Source organism: Polychytrium aggregatum (assembly GCF_025602895.1).
Source record: "Polychytrium aggregatum strain JEL109 chromosome Unknown BJ171scaffold_38, whole genome shotgun sequence".
Taxonomy (NCBI): Eukaryota; Fungi; Chytridiomycota; class Chytridiomycetes; order Polychytriales; genus Polychytrium; species Polychytrium aggregatum.
The window spans coordinates 123,413-140,009 of record NW_026516240.1 but is presented as its reverse complement, the minus strand read 5'-3'; the positions used below and the strand labels follow the sequence as shown (position 1 = coordinate 140,009).

General features: G+C 56.9%; 3 protein-coding genes across 3 annotated transcripts; all 3 read right to left on the bottom strand.

Moving 5' to 3' along the window:
• Positions 1-137: 137 nt before the first annotated feature.
• BJ171DRAFT_570263 (uncharacterized protein) lies at positions 138-6,814 on the bottom strand. The gene is made up of 20 exons (XM_053113623.1): positions 6,599-6,814; positions 6,423-6,527; positions 6,076-6,329; positions 5,873-5,975; positions 5,608-5,781; positions 5,027-5,349; positions 4,291-4,483; positions 3,778-4,120; positions 3,532-3,590; positions 3,097-3,388; positions 2,853-2,979; positions 2,526-2,769; positions 2,359-2,443; positions 2,017-2,136; positions 1,853-1,914; positions 1,686-1,764; positions 1,492-1,575; positions 1,155-1,313; positions 337-992; positions 138-226 (listed from the first exon to the last, which is right to left on the bottom strand). Exons 1-20 carry the CDS (start codon positions 6,758-6,760, stop codon positions 200-202), a joined length of 3,651 nt encoding a protein of 1,216 aa, XP_052963674.1. The 5' UTR covers positions 6,761-6,814; the 3' UTR covers positions 138-199.
• A 295-nt stretch (positions 6,815-7,109) lies between these two features.
• Positions 7,110-8,342, bottom strand: BJ171DRAFT_477347 (uncharacterized protein; the record flags this gene model as incomplete). Its single annotated transcript, XM_053108872.1, has 1 exon — positions 7,110-8,342. One exon carries the CDS (start codon positions 8,340-8,342, stop codon positions 7,110-7,112), a length of 1,233 nt encoding a protein of 410 aa, XP_052963673.1.
• Positions 8,343-14,486: 6,144 nt separating this feature from the next.
• On the bottom strand, positions 14,487-15,968 carry BJ171DRAFT_517472 (uncharacterized protein). Its single transcript, XM_053112145.1, has 3 exons — positions 15,725-15,968; positions 15,089-15,539; positions 14,487-14,976 (listed from the first exon to the last, which is right to left on the bottom strand). Exons 1-3 carry the CDS (start codon positions 15,797-15,799, stop codon positions 14,756-14,758), a joined length of 747 nt encoding a protein of 248 aa, XP_052963672.1. The 5' UTR covers positions 15,800-15,968; the 3' UTR covers positions 14,487-14,755.
• Between the last annotated feature and the right edge of the window lie 629 nt (positions 15,969-16,597).

Genomic DNA, 16,597 nt, shown 5'->3' with positions numbered 1-16,597 from the left:
TAGTACAATCGACAATCTGCCTTCGTTGGCCTCATCACTTTTTATTCCGTGCAGATATGCTTTCTTCGTTCCTGTGTCTGCGCTCTGATTCGGCAAAGCCCGAGCTGAATACAGCGTATGTGTTGATTAACCGTTATAGGATGGCCTTCGTCTGGTCGCAGCAGTCTGGAGCCGCCCCTGTGTCCAGCCCCTGTTTCCTTCACTTCCAAGGCCGCGGGTTGGGAACCTGGGTAGAGACGTTGCAACCCAGCGCAAGGGAGAGCAGACAAGATGTCAGCACAGCTCGATGTCCGTTTGCACATTGCCGATCGCGCCGTAGTTCGCGGTGCTGCTTACCGGATACTTCCACTTGATTTTGATCGGACGTACATAGAGCTGACTGTCGCTGTTTTTGTTGATGCGCTTTAAAGCATCGGCCTGTGGCGCATAGAATCGCTTCAGGCTGCAGCCAAAGATGCCAAAGGCTGGATCAAAGATGTACTCGCCGTTGTCGTCCATCACCTGGCCGTAGAGCGACACCCTTTTCCTGAGCCTGCGTGTCTTCTGGGCGGGCATCTCTGGCGAGTTGCTCTGGGGCGGTGTGGCGTCGTCGTCGTCGTCGTTATCGAGCTTGGAGCTGACTTTGGACGGCCTCTTCTCAGTCGACAGGCGCTCCAGGGACGATGTTTTTGAGCCGACGCGGTGGACAAGAGTCGTTCTCGAGGCCTTTGTCTTTGATAGTCTCGGGGCTTTCCCTGACTTTGCAGGCTCGACTACGATCGTGTCTTGAGATGACTTTGAGTGCAGCTTGACGAGGCGCTTTCGTCGCGGCAAGGCCACTCCCTCGGCGTGGTGCACCTTGGGCTGGTCGGCAGCAGTGTCGGCTCCCGGGGCATCGTCCAGCTCCTCCACCTCTTCGTCCGAGCTCTCGACGGTCTCCTCGGGAACCTTCTGCATACACGCGATGAAGACGCCGTTGCCGCTGTCCGAGGGCGAGATCTTGAGACATTCCTCTGCTCAGCCAACACCGGGGCCGTGATCGATCCGCCGGATTGTCAGAATGCTGATCCCATCGAGTCGCCAGAATAGTCGCCAGAATAGTCGCCAGAATAGTCGCCAGAATGACTCATTTGAGCAGCGGCATATTCAGACACTCGAATATCAATTGATCCTACCATATTCATACTCCTCGGTTCGCTCGTTGATGATCTCCGGTAGCACGCAGGACAGCTCCCATGTGGCGCCCATGCGATCCATGATTTCCTCAACAACCTGCTCGTTTTCTTCCTGGTGCGTTGACCTTGTGATGTACAGGATCGTTTTGACACTGGGAACTGGAGCAGCCGAAGCAGAGACAGCAAGCCAGCACGGTTACAGGTTATCGCGGGAGGCATCAAGTGAATAGAGTACCGAGGCACGGCACGGCGCTGGATTGATGGCGCACACTTGTGCCTGGAGCTGATGGAGCAGTGCGAGCCGTCACAGCAGACAGACAGAAGAGAGGATCCCTACGCTGGAGCGCATGCTTGATCATGTTATACTGCTGCCTCTTGAGCGAGAACAGGTCCTTCTGCGTATGTTGGTCATAGGGGAACTCTGCAGCACACGAGCGAGCGCTCTGCCCGTCAGTCCGAGAGGCGCAGCTACCAAAGCATTGCAAAGTACAGGACTGGCATCGCTTACTCGCGCCCCCATCTCCAGCCTACCTTCCTCCTGGAGCAAATATCCAAGCTTGTCGATGATGCTGGTGCCTGAGTTGGGCGGCTCGATAACGACAACGGACACCTGCCACGAGAATCTGTCAGTATCACAAAGGGCCACACCACAGGACGGGCTGCTTTGGCACTCTTGCTGTCATTCGCTTGATACTAACCTGACTATAGAGTGGATCTCGGACATCGATGTTCATGAAATCCATATCCACGGCCTCCACATCTGAAAGACGGGTTTCGGCAAGTCAGTCCCACGGATGCTTAGTACACCAGCACAAGAGAACATGGCGCAGCGATCATGCGGCCGGTGGGGTCGCGCTCATACTTTTGATCCCGTGGGTTTTGAGCCGCGAAACCAGAGTTTCATATCGGCTCTTGCGGCTCTCGAACGCAAAGATTCTCCCTTTGCTTCCGAGGATATCGGCAAGATGGCTGGTTTTGGTTCCTGGAGTGGGTCGACGACACAGCACCAAGTGCGCGGATACGTCACTAACACGGTGGCGCTGATCCCTGCCAGCTGGCTCTCAGGGTCGTGATTGCTCGGCCAAGCCAGGTAGCACCAAATACTCCCCCCCCCTCGACACAGTGCTCGCCAGATTGTACGAGAATACAGATAGGACAGGACTAAAATCGACAGTGTCGCATCAGGTATGCCCATCGTGCATACCGCATCCGGCGCGCGCATCAATAACTTGAGCGTCCGGAGATATCAGGGTCTTGAGGTGCCTGAGTCCGTACATGCTGGCCTTGTCCTATCCATGGAGCGGCCTGTATGTCAGACATTCTGCCGTTCCAATTGCTAAGCAAGGCTCAAACACATCACGGAGTACAAACCTGAAAAATCAGGCGGCCTTCGACCACCGGCGGCGACAGCTTTAGAGCCTCATAGTAGTCTGCCGGAATCACCAGCACGTCGTCAAAGTCAAAGTCCAGACAAATGACATCGGCCAGTGTGCTGAGGGAGCAAAGATAGCCTCGGGTCAGCTGCGTGTCGCATGCGCCGTTGCGCTGTTCAAAGCCGATCTTGCCAGGCTTCATCCAGATTGTCACGAAACCACCATTCACAGCCATAGGTGATCTCTGCGGGTATTACGGGTCGCAGTGGGAACGCTTTGCTTCTCCGTCGCCGCTGCAAATTCGATCAAATGCCGTGAAACTTACTCCTCCGATCCTCCTTGCACATGCTTTGCTGTAAGTTGCACGGGAAATCCGAGACGCTTGAGCTCGTCGGTTATTTTGAGCTTGCTTGTCTTGACGGTGTTGATACGGGCCATCTTTGGCATTTCCCCTGCAACACGAAGAGTTTGAATCTGATGAGCAAGTCTGTGCCCCGGCCAGTTCTGTCGCATTTATGACCGGGCCCAGCAGACAGCACCGATATTGGGGCCTAGGAGACCCATTCTACCTGCAATCTGCTCTCGTGCCCTCACTTCCTCGGGAAGGATATTCATGAGCTGCTCAACCGAGCTACTTCCGATGGCTTGTTTTTCGATCCGGATGCGTGCGAATGCGGCTGCGAGCTTAGTGCGGTGACTCTTGAGGCACTCGTCGAGCTCCTGCACCATTGCCACCCGCTCGAGATCTCCAGGAGTTGGATCGGTCACGTCGAAGCGGATGCCGGGGAATCTTTGGTAGTCAAAGTTGTGTTTCATGAGTTGGTACAAAAATACCTTGACGACCGACAGGTGGTGGAGGAACTGTGCCAGTTGGGTAGCAATTGGGTCAGTTCGGCATCGCGCTCACCTCTTGCGTATCTTGCATCTCGGAGCGGTCCGCGATTCGTCGAGAAGGGTGAGTATCGTGGCTCGCAATTCCGATCCACCTCGCCACAAGACCAAACCTGATTGTTGTACACCAAGAACTGTGTCTTGACCAAAATGATATCGATGTAGGGCAGGTCTGGCGGCAGCGAGGGGCCAGCACAAGTTAATCGTCCGTCGTCGGCGAGTGTGTCGACGCGGCTCGGCTCTCGATGATGGCAGCAGCCCGTCCACTCGGCAGAATCGAATGGAGGCATCTCTCGCCAATATTCGCTGTTAACATGGGCGAGCGCTCGCTCGCAGGACAAAGCCCGAGGCTGGCCTACATTTCATCGTGCCGTACACAAGTTTAAGGACGTGGTCGGTCATCTCCCTCCAGAGCTCCCCTTGGCTCATCGAGTGCCGCTTTGTGATGGTGATGCCAGCTAAGGAGCCCTCCGCGACAATGCTCTCCAGAACTTCGGCGGCTTGAATTATCTCGCGGTAGGAGCTTGCTACGTCCAGGTCGACGCTCTCGAAGAATGAGCTGGGCTTGCGAGACGAGAGGATGGGTTCGGATCGCGCTTGGAGCGGCGCCGGTGAGCATGCAGATCCATCCGGGACTGGATCCGATGCCGAAGGCGCTGGGGCGAGAGCACTTTCTGAGAAAAACGGCCTGAGGCCATCTTTCTTGTGCTTGTGAGTACGCGCGGGCGCTCCCACTGAGTTGCGACTCATACTGGCTCGGCCGGGTGGAGAGGGGTGGGGATAGAGAGACAGCTGCTGCAGCGATGGTGGGTCGTCCGTTGGTATCGGGAGGCTGAGCGTGAGAAAGCCCTGCGTCTGCCAAGCGCACAAACCAGCAGAGCGAAGTAGCCGATGCTGGGCGCCTGAATCGGGCCGGTATGCTGCGCTTCCAAAACGAAATGAAACACCCAATGGCTTTTCCAAACCGAAGCGGAGCGCTTCACGCCTGTCGAGGGCTTGTGTGGCTGCTCAGTGCGAATGACGTATGCGTGATCGGCGCCCACACTTCCAAGTGCTGGCTGATTTCTGGGCAGATCCAGCTGGCCTGAGATTGTGACATCCACTATGTCCCCCATGCCGACTCGCACCGCCATTCCGAGCTTCGAGAATGGCGAGGCAGCGCCGTGAATCCGTGAGGGTTGCGTCGCCATCGCAAAGCGAGCACGTTCAACAAAACCCCCGAGTCTTGGGTCTTCGGAGGGAGTACCTGGGGCTGACACCCACATCGACACATCAATATCAGTCGATCATCGCCATAATGGATCGGTCGAGTGTATTCAAAACTAAACCAACCAAATCAAAGAGGTTGCTAACCAGGGCGGGAAACTATCGCATGGCTTGCTCACTGGAGCCTACGGATCAGCAGACTTGGGTCGCTGATGCCAGAAAGTGACTGGCCCGTTTCTCTCTGGATTGACTGTACAGTTCAGCACGCCTTGCTCAGGCACGAGGGGAAGAGAGGATCGCCCAAGCTGGTGTGCATTCTGAAACAGTCATCACTCTCGCCTCCGTTTGGTAGCAATTCGGAGCCGATCGCTGCACTGGGACTTGGAGCGAGTCCCAACCCACTCTGCAAGCGTAGCGGCGTCGACGCCTGCGCCAAAGTGCTGGACGGCGGCATTGAAGCGCTGGATTTCTTCAGGCAGCCATTGGCCCTTGCGGAATTTTGGATTGATCTTTGTCCAGCGGTCCCAACACTGGATATTGGTTCGCGTCTGCACATGCAGAGCCACTTGCTGCCAGTTGCTCTCGCCGAATCTGGCGACGGCCTCTCGCAAGCGGCTGTCTTCGTCCGACGTAAATGGCCTAGAGGACGAAATGGCCCGAGCCACGGAATTCAGATGTAAATCTTCCGTTCCAGACCACCATATCCATCCGATGCGATCGGCGCACTTGGCCCCATTCAGTCAAGTCAGGAGGGCTGAGTGGGTCTCGTGCGATACACTTGATAAACCAACGATGGGTCCCGGACGGTGCTGCGTTCTGACAATAGTACCCGCGAGTGATAGAATGAGTTCGAAACTCTCGCTGAAATGTGCGGAAGCAGTCAATCGGCAGTCGCGGGATCTGGAGGGAGCGACGCTCGTGTGAGAACATCCGCAACGGCCAAGCATCGATCAGGACCTGCCACGCATTCGCCTTCGACATACTCCTGTCTGGGCATGCATATCCTCAGCGACTTGAAGCCAGTTCCGCTCTTGGTGCGCGATGGCAATGCGCTGGAGGTGTGTCTTTTCCTCAGGAGTCCATGCTCCTTGATGATGCCGTGGTGACTGGCAGAGCCGCCACTGGATCTCGCAAGCTCGGGCTGTCCGTTGGGGGAACTGCATGGCATGGATGGGTAAGAATCACACAGCCGGGCACATCGGGCAAATCAGGCACATCGAGCACATCAAGGAAGCCAAGCTCACCCACATGGTCCCTCTGGATCTCAGTCCAGTCGAGCGCATCGCTGTCGATTTGCTCGAGTATCCGCTGTTTCTGTCCTGGGGTCAGATCGTGCAAGCGGATCTCGGGGCTGGGGTCGACAGAGTCAGTCTCATTCAAGTGCGCTCAGACTCAAAGGCAAGTGCCTCCTGATTCCATGGAGGAACGCTCCTCAAGCAACCGGCACTTACTGTGTTCGCTGATGATGGACCAGAACAACCTTCTCGAGTTGCAGACGATCTGCGACCGGTCCTGGGATATGTAAGAAATCGTCAGGCGTTTGCGACAGAACCGAGTGCGCCTGCACAATAAGACCGGTTCGGAGGCGCCCGATAGCTTTGCAGTTCGTACATGCCGTGCGGCTGCTCAAGGCATGGCATTTGCGCATGGGGGTGGAGGCGAGCAGCAGCAGGGTGTCGGTATTTGGATGCGGCTCGGTTGCCGCCTGGGAGCGTCCGGGAGCGAGTTAGCTCATGTCGAACGAAAGAGATGGTGAACTCGCAGCGAAACAATGGCAAGGTATCAGGGTGGCTCTTACAGCATGGCCTGGTCGATCCAAGCGGAAATGGGGTGGTCTGAGGTGGACTGGGGTATGCCGCTTCCAGAAGCCAGACGATGGAGGAGATTCATCCGCAAGGACGCTCTACAGCCGGAGAGTCCATCAGCACGGTGCCTCGTAGCGAGTCAGCTGGGGCTGGTTGTGCATTTCGGTACCCTGTATTGATCTCCGATGATCTCGGAATTGTCCAGATCAGCCAAGCACTGCTGCAGGATGGTCTGCAGTCGCCGATTTAGCTCCAGAGCCTGCGTAATCTCCCGAAGTTTGGCGTCTCGGTCCGCGCCGGATAGGACACTGCATTTGTCGCTGCTTTCCATTCAGGCGATGCCGCCAGGGCTGCTGCAGGCGAGAATGGCTTGGGCAGATGGAGTCGAAGGCACACACGGGTTGCTGGACAGAAAGCATGGCGCCGGTCATGTGTCAGTCACGTTGTACTGCGCCACATCCAGTCCAGTCGGATGTGCCTGCTCCTCTGTCCATCCCGCCTGACATTGCTCCAGCCCGAGAGGCCGCAGCTTTGAAGTACTGGCGTTTCCGCCGCCTGCACTCTGCTCGATGGCTTTCAGTGCAGTCTTCGTCTGTATTGCACCTGGTCTTGTCACGACCAGTCAAACAATCGCGTTGGCAGTTCCATAAGCAGTATATGAACGAGCCAGCCATCCGAGCTCATTGGCTCAACAGCTGATTTCGAGTGCTCAATGTCCGGTCGGATACTAGCTTATCGTCTACCAGCGCGTCTTCAATCCCGTGACTGGACTCGCCGTGGCCAACATCGGCTGCTTGTTGAAGCGGCTCTGTCGCCCAATCCACGTTCAGGGTAATGCCATCAGCTTGGTGGGGGCAGAGCCCGAGACCAACTGTTTCCTTGCTGTGTCTCTGCTTGGCCATGTCCAAGGATAATCGGAAGAGAGCTTGTTGGCCTCGATGATCGGCTGCTTCAGCGGACTCACGGAAGCAGGAGAGCGCGTGGTGTAGATCCGGCTCGGTTCCATAGCCGTCACGGAGGCAAATGCCAAGATACAGCTTGGCATCTCTATCGTTTTGGGCTGCCAGTGAACCCGATAGACGAAGCAGCTGACTCCCTGCAGCTGCACAGCCTTGCTTGGCAGCTTTGAGGAGCCACTCAAGCGCCAGCCGGTTACTGGCCTGGTATCCCTTGCAATCCTCGAAACACCGTGCCAACTCGCATTGCTCCTCGGGGGTTGAGCCCTCGATGTCCTCCAGCAGGTCAAAAAGTCGACTCTGCGCATCCGTGTGGCCTTGTCTTGCCGCCTTGCGATACCATTCGATGGCCTTGCCCTGTTCCGGACTGGTACCGATTCCCCGATCGAAGCAAAGCCCAAGAGCAAACTCGGCTTCAGTGTTGCCGCGCCTGGAGTACTCGAGCGAGAGCGGCAGAAGTCGGCGTCTTGCTTCTGGGTGGGCCTGATTGGCTGCGAGTCCGTACCAGTGAAGAGCATGTGTTATGTCGGCTGGGGTACCGATGCCTCTCTCGAAGCAGCGACCGAGATGATATTGAGCTTCTGTGCTTCGGCCGTTGGCGGCTTCCAAGTACAGCTCAAATGCCCGCCGGCAGTCCGCGTCGTTCTGTGCCCGCTCTTCGAGCAGACAGCCGAGTTTGATTTGTGCATCCAGATATCCGCCGCGAGCGGCTCGTTCCAGCCATTCAACCAGCTTGTCTTGGTCTGGAGCTAGATCTGCTCCTTGCTCAAAGCACAACGCTGTGTGGTATTGAGCTGGGACATGGCCAGCTTGAGCAGCCCGAGAGAACCAGCCGAGAGCCTGGGGCAGATCGGGTGCCGTCCCGATACCATCTCGGAAGCACATGCCCAGATGGTACTGTGCGTCAGCGAAGCCGGCCTCAGCAGCGATCCGATATGCCCGACGAGCCTTGTCCATACTGTCTTGACAGAATGCGTTGCTCTGCCAACAGAGTGCTGCCCAGAAATGGGTCTGCGGGCACTTGAGATAGATGGGCTGCAGGAGAAGAATCGCAGGTCAGATAACGCTTCTTCGAGCCTGCGATGAGACCACCTGCCTACTTACGCAGATCGTCAAGAGCGCCCGAGTTGCCACAGCGAGTGCTCCATATGCGTTCGTGACTTGTGCCTTGTCCGAGAAGAGTCGAGGCGGGATCTTGAGGATGTGGTGCCCATGCCGCATCCAGTAGGGAGACGGTGGGCTGGGGTGCTTTTGCCAGAGGCCCGCGCTCGCCTGGCTGCGACTTGAGGGATGCCCTTGGATGTTCTCGTTTGCTTGGACAAAGAGTGCATCAACGAGCTCCCATGTGATCCATCGGCCAGAGACATCTACTGAGCGCAGGACCCGACCATCTGGCCGCACCGAGACCGAGGTAATGCCGCAGCCGTGTCCATCAAGAATCTGACAGAGTCGTCCACTCACACCGTTCCAGACTCTCACAAAAGCGTCAGTCGAGCCGGTAGCGACCGTCACGCCATCGGACGAAGTGTCGACTGCGGAGACCTGGCTGGAGAAGGCCTGTAGCGTCAGCTTCAGCCGACCTGTTTCAGCATCCCAAACCCGAGCAGACTTGTCACTGGACCCTGACATGGCCGTTTTGCCGTCAGAGGACACGCAAACAGAGAGGATGTAGTCGCTGTGACCTTCAAGGGTATGCTTCAGCTCGCCCGTCGTCGTGGACCACACCTTGACGGTTTTGTCGTTCGAGGAAGAGAAAAGCGTCCTGCCGTCTGGGGTGATGGCCAAGCCCCGGACATCGGCACCATGTCCGGACAGAACCCTGAGGAGTGTCCCCGAGGCAACATCCCACATCCTTATCATGCTGTCGTTGGAGCCCGAGACGACAACCCGTGCGTCTGGCGAGACGGCGACAGCCCACAGCGAGGTTGAGTTTCCGGAGAGTGACTTTCGGAGCTGGCCGGTCGCAAAGTCCCATATCTTGATAGTGCAGTCGTTTGACACCGACGCGACGATCTCATCGTTCGCCGACAGAGCCACCGACTTGACATGGCCTCCGTGTCCCTCGAGCGTTCGTTTCACCAGTCCATTTGCAGCACACCAAATTTTGACGGTGCGATCCTTGGAGGCAGAAACGACGTGGTTGCTATCCGAAGCAACGGCCAGGGAGCTAACCCAGTCGTGGTGCACCTTGTATTCGCCTTCGGTCTTCATGGTGGTCAGATTCCATATTCTGACAGTGTGGTCGCTCGACCCAGAATACAGCGTCCTTCCGTCTGGTGAAACTGCAATGCACAGTATATATCCATTCTGGCCATGAAGCGTCCTCTGCAGCTCGCCTGTTTGAGCGTTCCAGACTCGAATGGTCGCGTCGTCTGAGCCAGTGAGATAGTGTCGGCCATCGAGCGACGCGGCTGTAGATGTGACCCAGTCGGTATGGCCCTTGGAACGTCGAGACAGTCCCCCAATCGAATTATCGGCCGTATCGTTCGCTTTGGGGCACAGGAGCGATGGCTCTCCCAAGACTGAGTCCATCGTAGCGGTGCGTCCTGGCAAACACGGCGGCCTATACACGAGGCCGGCGACCTCCCATATCTTGACTAGCCCGTCTTCTGATGCTGAACAGACAGTTCTAGCATCCGAGGAGATTACCACCGATCGGATTGCTGCGGAATGTCCCTCGAGGACCACCGGACTCTGAGAAACAGTGCGGTTCCAGACGGCGATGGCTCCGTCGTTTGAGCCGGCGACGACCGACAGACCATAGTGAGAAATTGCAACAGAGAGCACAAGGCCAGGGCTGCCTTCGAGTATCTGGAGCAGCCGACCGCTCTGGAACTCCCAGATTCGGACAGTTTTGTCGCTCGATCCTGAGACGATTGTGGATCCGTCCGAGGACACTGCGACGGCATTGACCCAGTCCGAGTGGCCTTGGAGCGTTTGCTTCAGCTCGCCTGACAGAACATCATAGAGCCGAACTTGGCCATCGCCGGATCCAGACACGATATGTCTTCCGTCTGGCGAAAACACGACGGAGTAGACGCTTGCTCGATGGCCTTGTAGAGTGTGTACCAACTGCCCGGTGACGGCGTTCCAAACTCGCGCGGTTTTGTCTCTCGATCCAGATACGATCCAATTTCTATCGGATGAGATTGCGACGGAGCGAACGTGGTCGGTATGCCCTTCTAAAACTGCGACCTGACAAGCGGATGTGGTCTCCCATACTCTAACAGCCTTGTCACTGGCCCCTGATATGATCCACTTGCCATCCAGGGAGATTGCCACGGAGTTCACATAGCTTCTCTTGGTATACAGCACAGACTTCAGCATGCCTGTGACAGAGTCCCAGATCCGGACTGCGCCATCGCTGGACCCGGAAACGACCACTTTCCATAGTGTCGATATGGCGACGGATGTTGCGGCGCTGGTATGTTCTGTGAGTGTCATCACACACGGATCCCAGGTGGGTGCTGGACCGCAGGTGACCAGGAACGGAATCTTGTCCTCGAGTTGGTCGGCATATGTCTTGTAGATCGTTGTCTCCTTCGGTGTGAATGCATATCCCGAGTTGTACACCTGTGGTGCACTCTTGATGATCGGGTCGGCAAACTCGCGGATGAATCGATACGTGTCCTTGACCAGTTCCTTCGTGGTGTCGTCGACGATGGTGCTGGGTGCCTTGGCGATCACTCCTCGCAGCACAGCCAGTTGCTCGATGATCGGCCTGACCACATGTGTGAGCGACCCACACTCGAGCCAGAAGAACACATGCGTCTTGACGAACCGAGTGAGCACCGCTGCCACATCGACCATCTCGGCCGACTGCCACACCGGACTCGACTCGGCCACTCCTTCCACACACCACACAAAGTGTGTGATCCAGTGCGCGACGCTGTATCGCAGCGACGGTGTGATCTTGACTGCGACCCTGTCCTCGAGGTCTGGGATATCGTCGTGAAAGTCGAAGATCTCGCAGATGTTGATCACTGGCTCGTGCGAGAGGATCACGCCGAGACATCCCTTGGCAAACACCGTGTGGAACGAGTCCGACACATGCCATGGATGGCCAGTCGATGTATCGCCGAGGAGATAGTCCGCCACCGACTTGTGGTTGAACTTGACCTCGGTGTTGGTGGACTGGCTGCCTCGGGGACCCAATCCATTGGCGCCAGGATCGAGGACCAGACTGAGGCTCTTGAGACACTCGCGAACGACGCCGATCTCGAGTCCAAACACATCAGCGATGATCTGTGGGGTCAAGATCGACTGGGCCGTGGCGATCGCCGACACCACCGTGACCAGCTCGGCCGGGTGGTTCGACTGCGAGTGGATCTTGGCGAATGTCTTGTGGTACAGCTGGCCGACATCGGCGGCGCTGTCGTTGATGTCCTTGATCGTGGTGAGTGTCACTGGGCCGGCTGTGGATGCTGCGTCGCTCTCCTCGCACGGCGTCGATCCAGGCTCGGGAGTCTCCAGCTCGTGCTCGACGGTGTTGAGGATCAGGTTGATCCACACGAATGTCTTGGACTGGTCCAGCAGCACCGAGATCGCCTGGGTGCGGTCCGACTCGCTGAGGCTGGGATGGTCCCTGAGACGATGGTCGATGAACACCCGGAGGTCGCGGATGTTGTCCTCGCTCGACGGCTCGATCGTCGTGGTCGGCACTCCTCGGAAGGCATCCCTGATGTCGGCCTCGGGGCGGGACGTCAGCAGCAGCTTGATCCGGGACTCGTCCTTCAGCTGTGTGAGTCGCCAGGCCAGGAGCGACAGGATCTCGTCGCGCGGATGGCACTCGTCCAGTCCATCGACCATCACCACGACGGCTCCCTTGGGCCGGTACTGGCCAAGAGCCTCGAGTGGATCCTCAATCAAGGCCTTGAACAGGTCCGGGATGCTCATCTTGTCGAGGTCGTCCTTGGTGTGGCCAGCGTCGAGGAACCGACGGCCGATCGGTGCGTACCAGCGACACAGTCCATATGCGATCGTGGTCAGCAGGATGCGGGGGTTGTTCTTGCGGGTGTCGTTGTACTTGAGGAACAGCGATGTCGCCAGCTGGTCCCGGCCAAGCAGGATGTTGGCGATCTGGGCAGCAGCGACGGACTTGCCGACACCGGCGACGGCATTGACCCACAGGACCCGGTCGGCGTTGTCGTCGTCGTCGACCCAGGCAGTGACATGGTCAAACAGCCACTGGCGGGTGCCTTCGACATACAGATCCTCGAGCGCCTTCCTGTCGGGGTCAAAGTCGATGGGATCGAGCAGGACGCGGAGCTGCGAGTCTTCGTCGGCAGCGAGGACGATGGGTCGGCTCTGGTGGTAGAGCTCGCCATCGAACGTTGCTCTCTTTGACTTGGAAACGAGCTCGCGGATGTTTGGCACAAGTCTGTGGTACTAGAGATAGATCAGAAGTGTGTCATCTTCACTTCTTATTGCTTGGTCTTGGACCTACCGCTTCAATGCGTTTCCGTCAACAGCATCAAGTGCCTGAATCTGCATCAGCTCCTTGAAAGTCTGACGGATGGTCATTGGACGGCCGTCAAACAGCGGGCTCTTTCGGTGAGCGGGAGCTGAATCCGGGAAGTCGTTTGGGTTGGGAAAGTATTTCTTCTGGAGGACCTCGCCGCCCAGTTGCTTTGTCGACCAGACGTAGACGGGTTGGGTGATGATAGTGCTGCCAGAGGCAGCAGCGTCCATCATTGCCTTGAGAGCATGTTGCACCTGCGACGAAAACGTTTCTGGCCATCAGCTTCACACGATCTGGCGTTGTGGAGACAACGCCGTTGGGCCGATGCGATGCACGATTGGCCTACCTCGAGAAATTGGTTATCGGGGACCAAATGGGCTTCATGCGTTCGCTTTAACCCCTCCTCGGAGAGCAGCAACACAATCACTGGCGATCGATGGAGGCCGTTGATGAAGCCCTGCTCCCAGTCCTGGCCGTCGCGAAGGCACAGGTGGTCGAGATAGGGATGCAGCTCCTCCTCGCTCTTCTTCCTGGACGTGAGCGCGCCGACGAGCAGATTGGCTTTATCGCTCTCGCTCGAAACTCGATAGCTGCATGGCGATCGATGTCAGTATAGTCTGGTGCTATGATGTTGAGTGTCCAGGTGGCTGTTGACGGATCGTACCTGATGAACACATCGTGGTTGCTGCACTCAAGCTGGCACTCCCAGCGTGGTAGAATCTCGGCTGGTTGATAATATTCTGGGCTGCGAGAGACTGGCACGAGGCTGTAAGTCTCGCCGGTAACTCCAGAAGTGCCGTGCTGGCTGCTACTCGCCACAGCGACCCCAGTTACTGCTGCGAGGGGTGGAGCATCTGGGCCGCCAAGTCTGTGTTCTTTCTGTGCCTTGAGGACCTTCTTGATGGTGCCGCCCTTCATTTCCATCTCCTTCATGTCCTCCTCGGTCAGCTCAAGGATCTATGATGGCAAGAAGCATGAGCCGCAGTCCTGTTTATCTGCAGACCGGAATGTCACTTACAAGATCGATTGTGTCATAGTCGTTCTCCAGGAACAGGTTCTTGCTCTTCTCCAGCCCGTATCGCTTCAAAAATTCATCAAAGTCGGCTGTTCATACGAATCCCGGAGAGTCAGCAGCAAGTCCCTTCGGCGGTGCATGAGTCTTGGTTGGATCCGCGGAGGTATGGAGGTCGATACAAACCCTGGCTCATCTTGGTGGTGGGATCGATGGGAATGCAGATCTGAGCAGGACACTGTTTTGTCCCAAAAGCATCCACAATCCGATGCCCAAGAGCACCATCCATTGCCGGCGCACCGCCTTGGCTGATTGATCGTGTGATGCACTTCTGGAACTGAATCAAGGACACTTCTGTGAGCAGCATCACTGTCAGCCCAAAATGCGCTGGTTTCGAGGATATTCACCCTTGCCGAAGGGCAGAACCAGCCATCGGCGCTTCTCTCTCGCACAGATGGAGACATGCTGGACTGCACTTCAACCTGACGAGGCGACGGCGACTCAAGCGACTCGATCTCCAGGTGTGCTCACAGTGCTGGGAAGCCAAGCGACTCGAGAAGGCCGAGTATCTTGATGTCGAGAAACCATGGAGCTGTCCACAGAGTCGAATGCATCCATCACACTCCCACATCACCACAGGAGATCAAGTGTATTCAAGACCATGCTTCCAAAACCAATCAAAACAAAGAGATTGCCAACCAGGACGGGAAATAACCGCACAGCTGCAAGCCAACAGCAGCCTACGGAAGTTCCGCAGGCTTCAGGCCCCTGAAACTAGAAAACGACTATCCCGGTTTTCTGGATAGACTGTACACAAACCGCATGAAAGACCCGCTTTCACCTTCTTTATCCCCCCTTCCAACTCGGATGTAGGTCTCGACCGTCCGCCACAAGAGTTTACACAAATCCGTACATATCGCCCATGATGCCGCTCTGGCCGTATCCAATCCAGAAGAAGCCCTTGGTGCCCCACCAGGTATCCCAGGAGTTCTGGCAGAGCCAAGCTTGCAAGGTGTCGTCCCATCCGACGCAGGCGACGGCATGTCCTCCGACAAGGGGCTGGTTGGCACCTTGATGGTACACCTGGTTGTTCGAGCAGCAGTTCATAAAATCCTCGTCTGGCAAGCACAAAGAGACGGAGTGATTGGGTAGATATGTGTCAGTATCCTATTCGACGCATATGGAGGTGCGGCCATTACTTTGGCAGCTGCGGGATGGGTTGGTACTCACAGACGGTCAGGGCCGTGAGCACGGCGCCGTTGGTGAGAATGTGTCGCTTGGCCTCCACCGTGCTCGGGATGTGATGCGAGACCAGTCCAAGGTGGCGGCCTTGGGGACAGCCGAAGGTGCATGCCTGCTGGACCGGTTTGTACGCAAAGCAGCTGTCCGACACAAACCCGTACTGGCTGACCTTGCGAGCAGCAGTGTCGATCGACCAGCCATTCGCGCAGCTGGCATCGGCATAACCGACGCAGAAGAAAATATCGGCGGCCGACACGACCATATTGACCCCCTGGGTCTTGAGGGTGCTCTCGAGTGTCGACGAGGTCGAGAAGCCCACACAGCTGGCGCAGCCGCCTTGGTTCTTCACTGCGCCGACCCGGTTGCTGCTGATCAGACTGAAGGACGACGGCAGCACTGCTGCATACACGACCTCAGAGTTTGCCGTCGGAGAAGCGGTCTGTTTGGGCGAGAAGTGGCTTAGTCTGACAATATGCGAGGATCGTGGGCTGATATGCGCACACCAGCACCGAGAGTGGCTCTCGCCAGTGCAGCGAATGTGCCTCGACGGCCCAGAGCATGCAGCCACAGCCTCGGCCGGTTTTGGCCAGCCGCTATGTGTGCAGTACAAGTGCACGGGCATACCTGAACATTGTTCACAACGGTTTGAAGCGTAGCAGGATTTTGGAGATCGTTTGGGGAGATTCCCTGGCTGCCCATGTAGGTCTGTGCGGCTTTGTGGAGGGAAGCAAAGTTGGGGTCGTTTATGACGCCCTGGTAGTGGTAGTTGACATCTCTGCCGCTCTTCTCGATCTGGATGGCTTGGGACTGGTTGATTTTGTTCAGGTAGGTGCGGAGAGTCGTCAGGTCCAAAGAAGGATCTGTCCGCACCGGGCCCGACAAGACAGAGTCGCCGCAGCTTCAGGTCAGTGCGATGTGCCAAAGTGCTGCTGGTCAGTCTCCAGCGCCGTACCTCGCCCAGATGCACCGGGCTGGTCTTCAAAGCGCTGCTTACCTCGTGAGTTTAACACAGTGTTTGCCAGTGCCGGTGGCAGCATTGAAGCCACAGCGACGGCGCCTAAGATACGATTCACAATATGAGGAGCAGTACGAGCGCTATCCGGCGAGCACAGAGTACCCAGGCTCGCCTACACACGACCGCTCCAGAAAATGCATCCTGCGGAACATGTCTTTCTACTTCAGAAGTGGCCGCGCTCCAGTGCATTGAGGCAGCCTACCACAAGCGAGGACTTTGACAGAGAAAACCTTCATTGTACTGAGGTCTGACGGGGGGGGGCAAATTCATAGAGGAGGCCGAGGTGATTTACTAAAACCTGGATGGCGGTTGGTCGTTGCTTTATAGCAGCACCGCTCATGCGAAACAGATTCGCAGACGGCTCAAGCGACCAGCCTCGTCATCGACATCGCAACAATGGTCGCGATCTCATATCTTGCATGTTTGGTCGTGGTCGAATCATAAATGCCTGGAGACGTCAGTCGCAGGCAAATGCTGTGCCA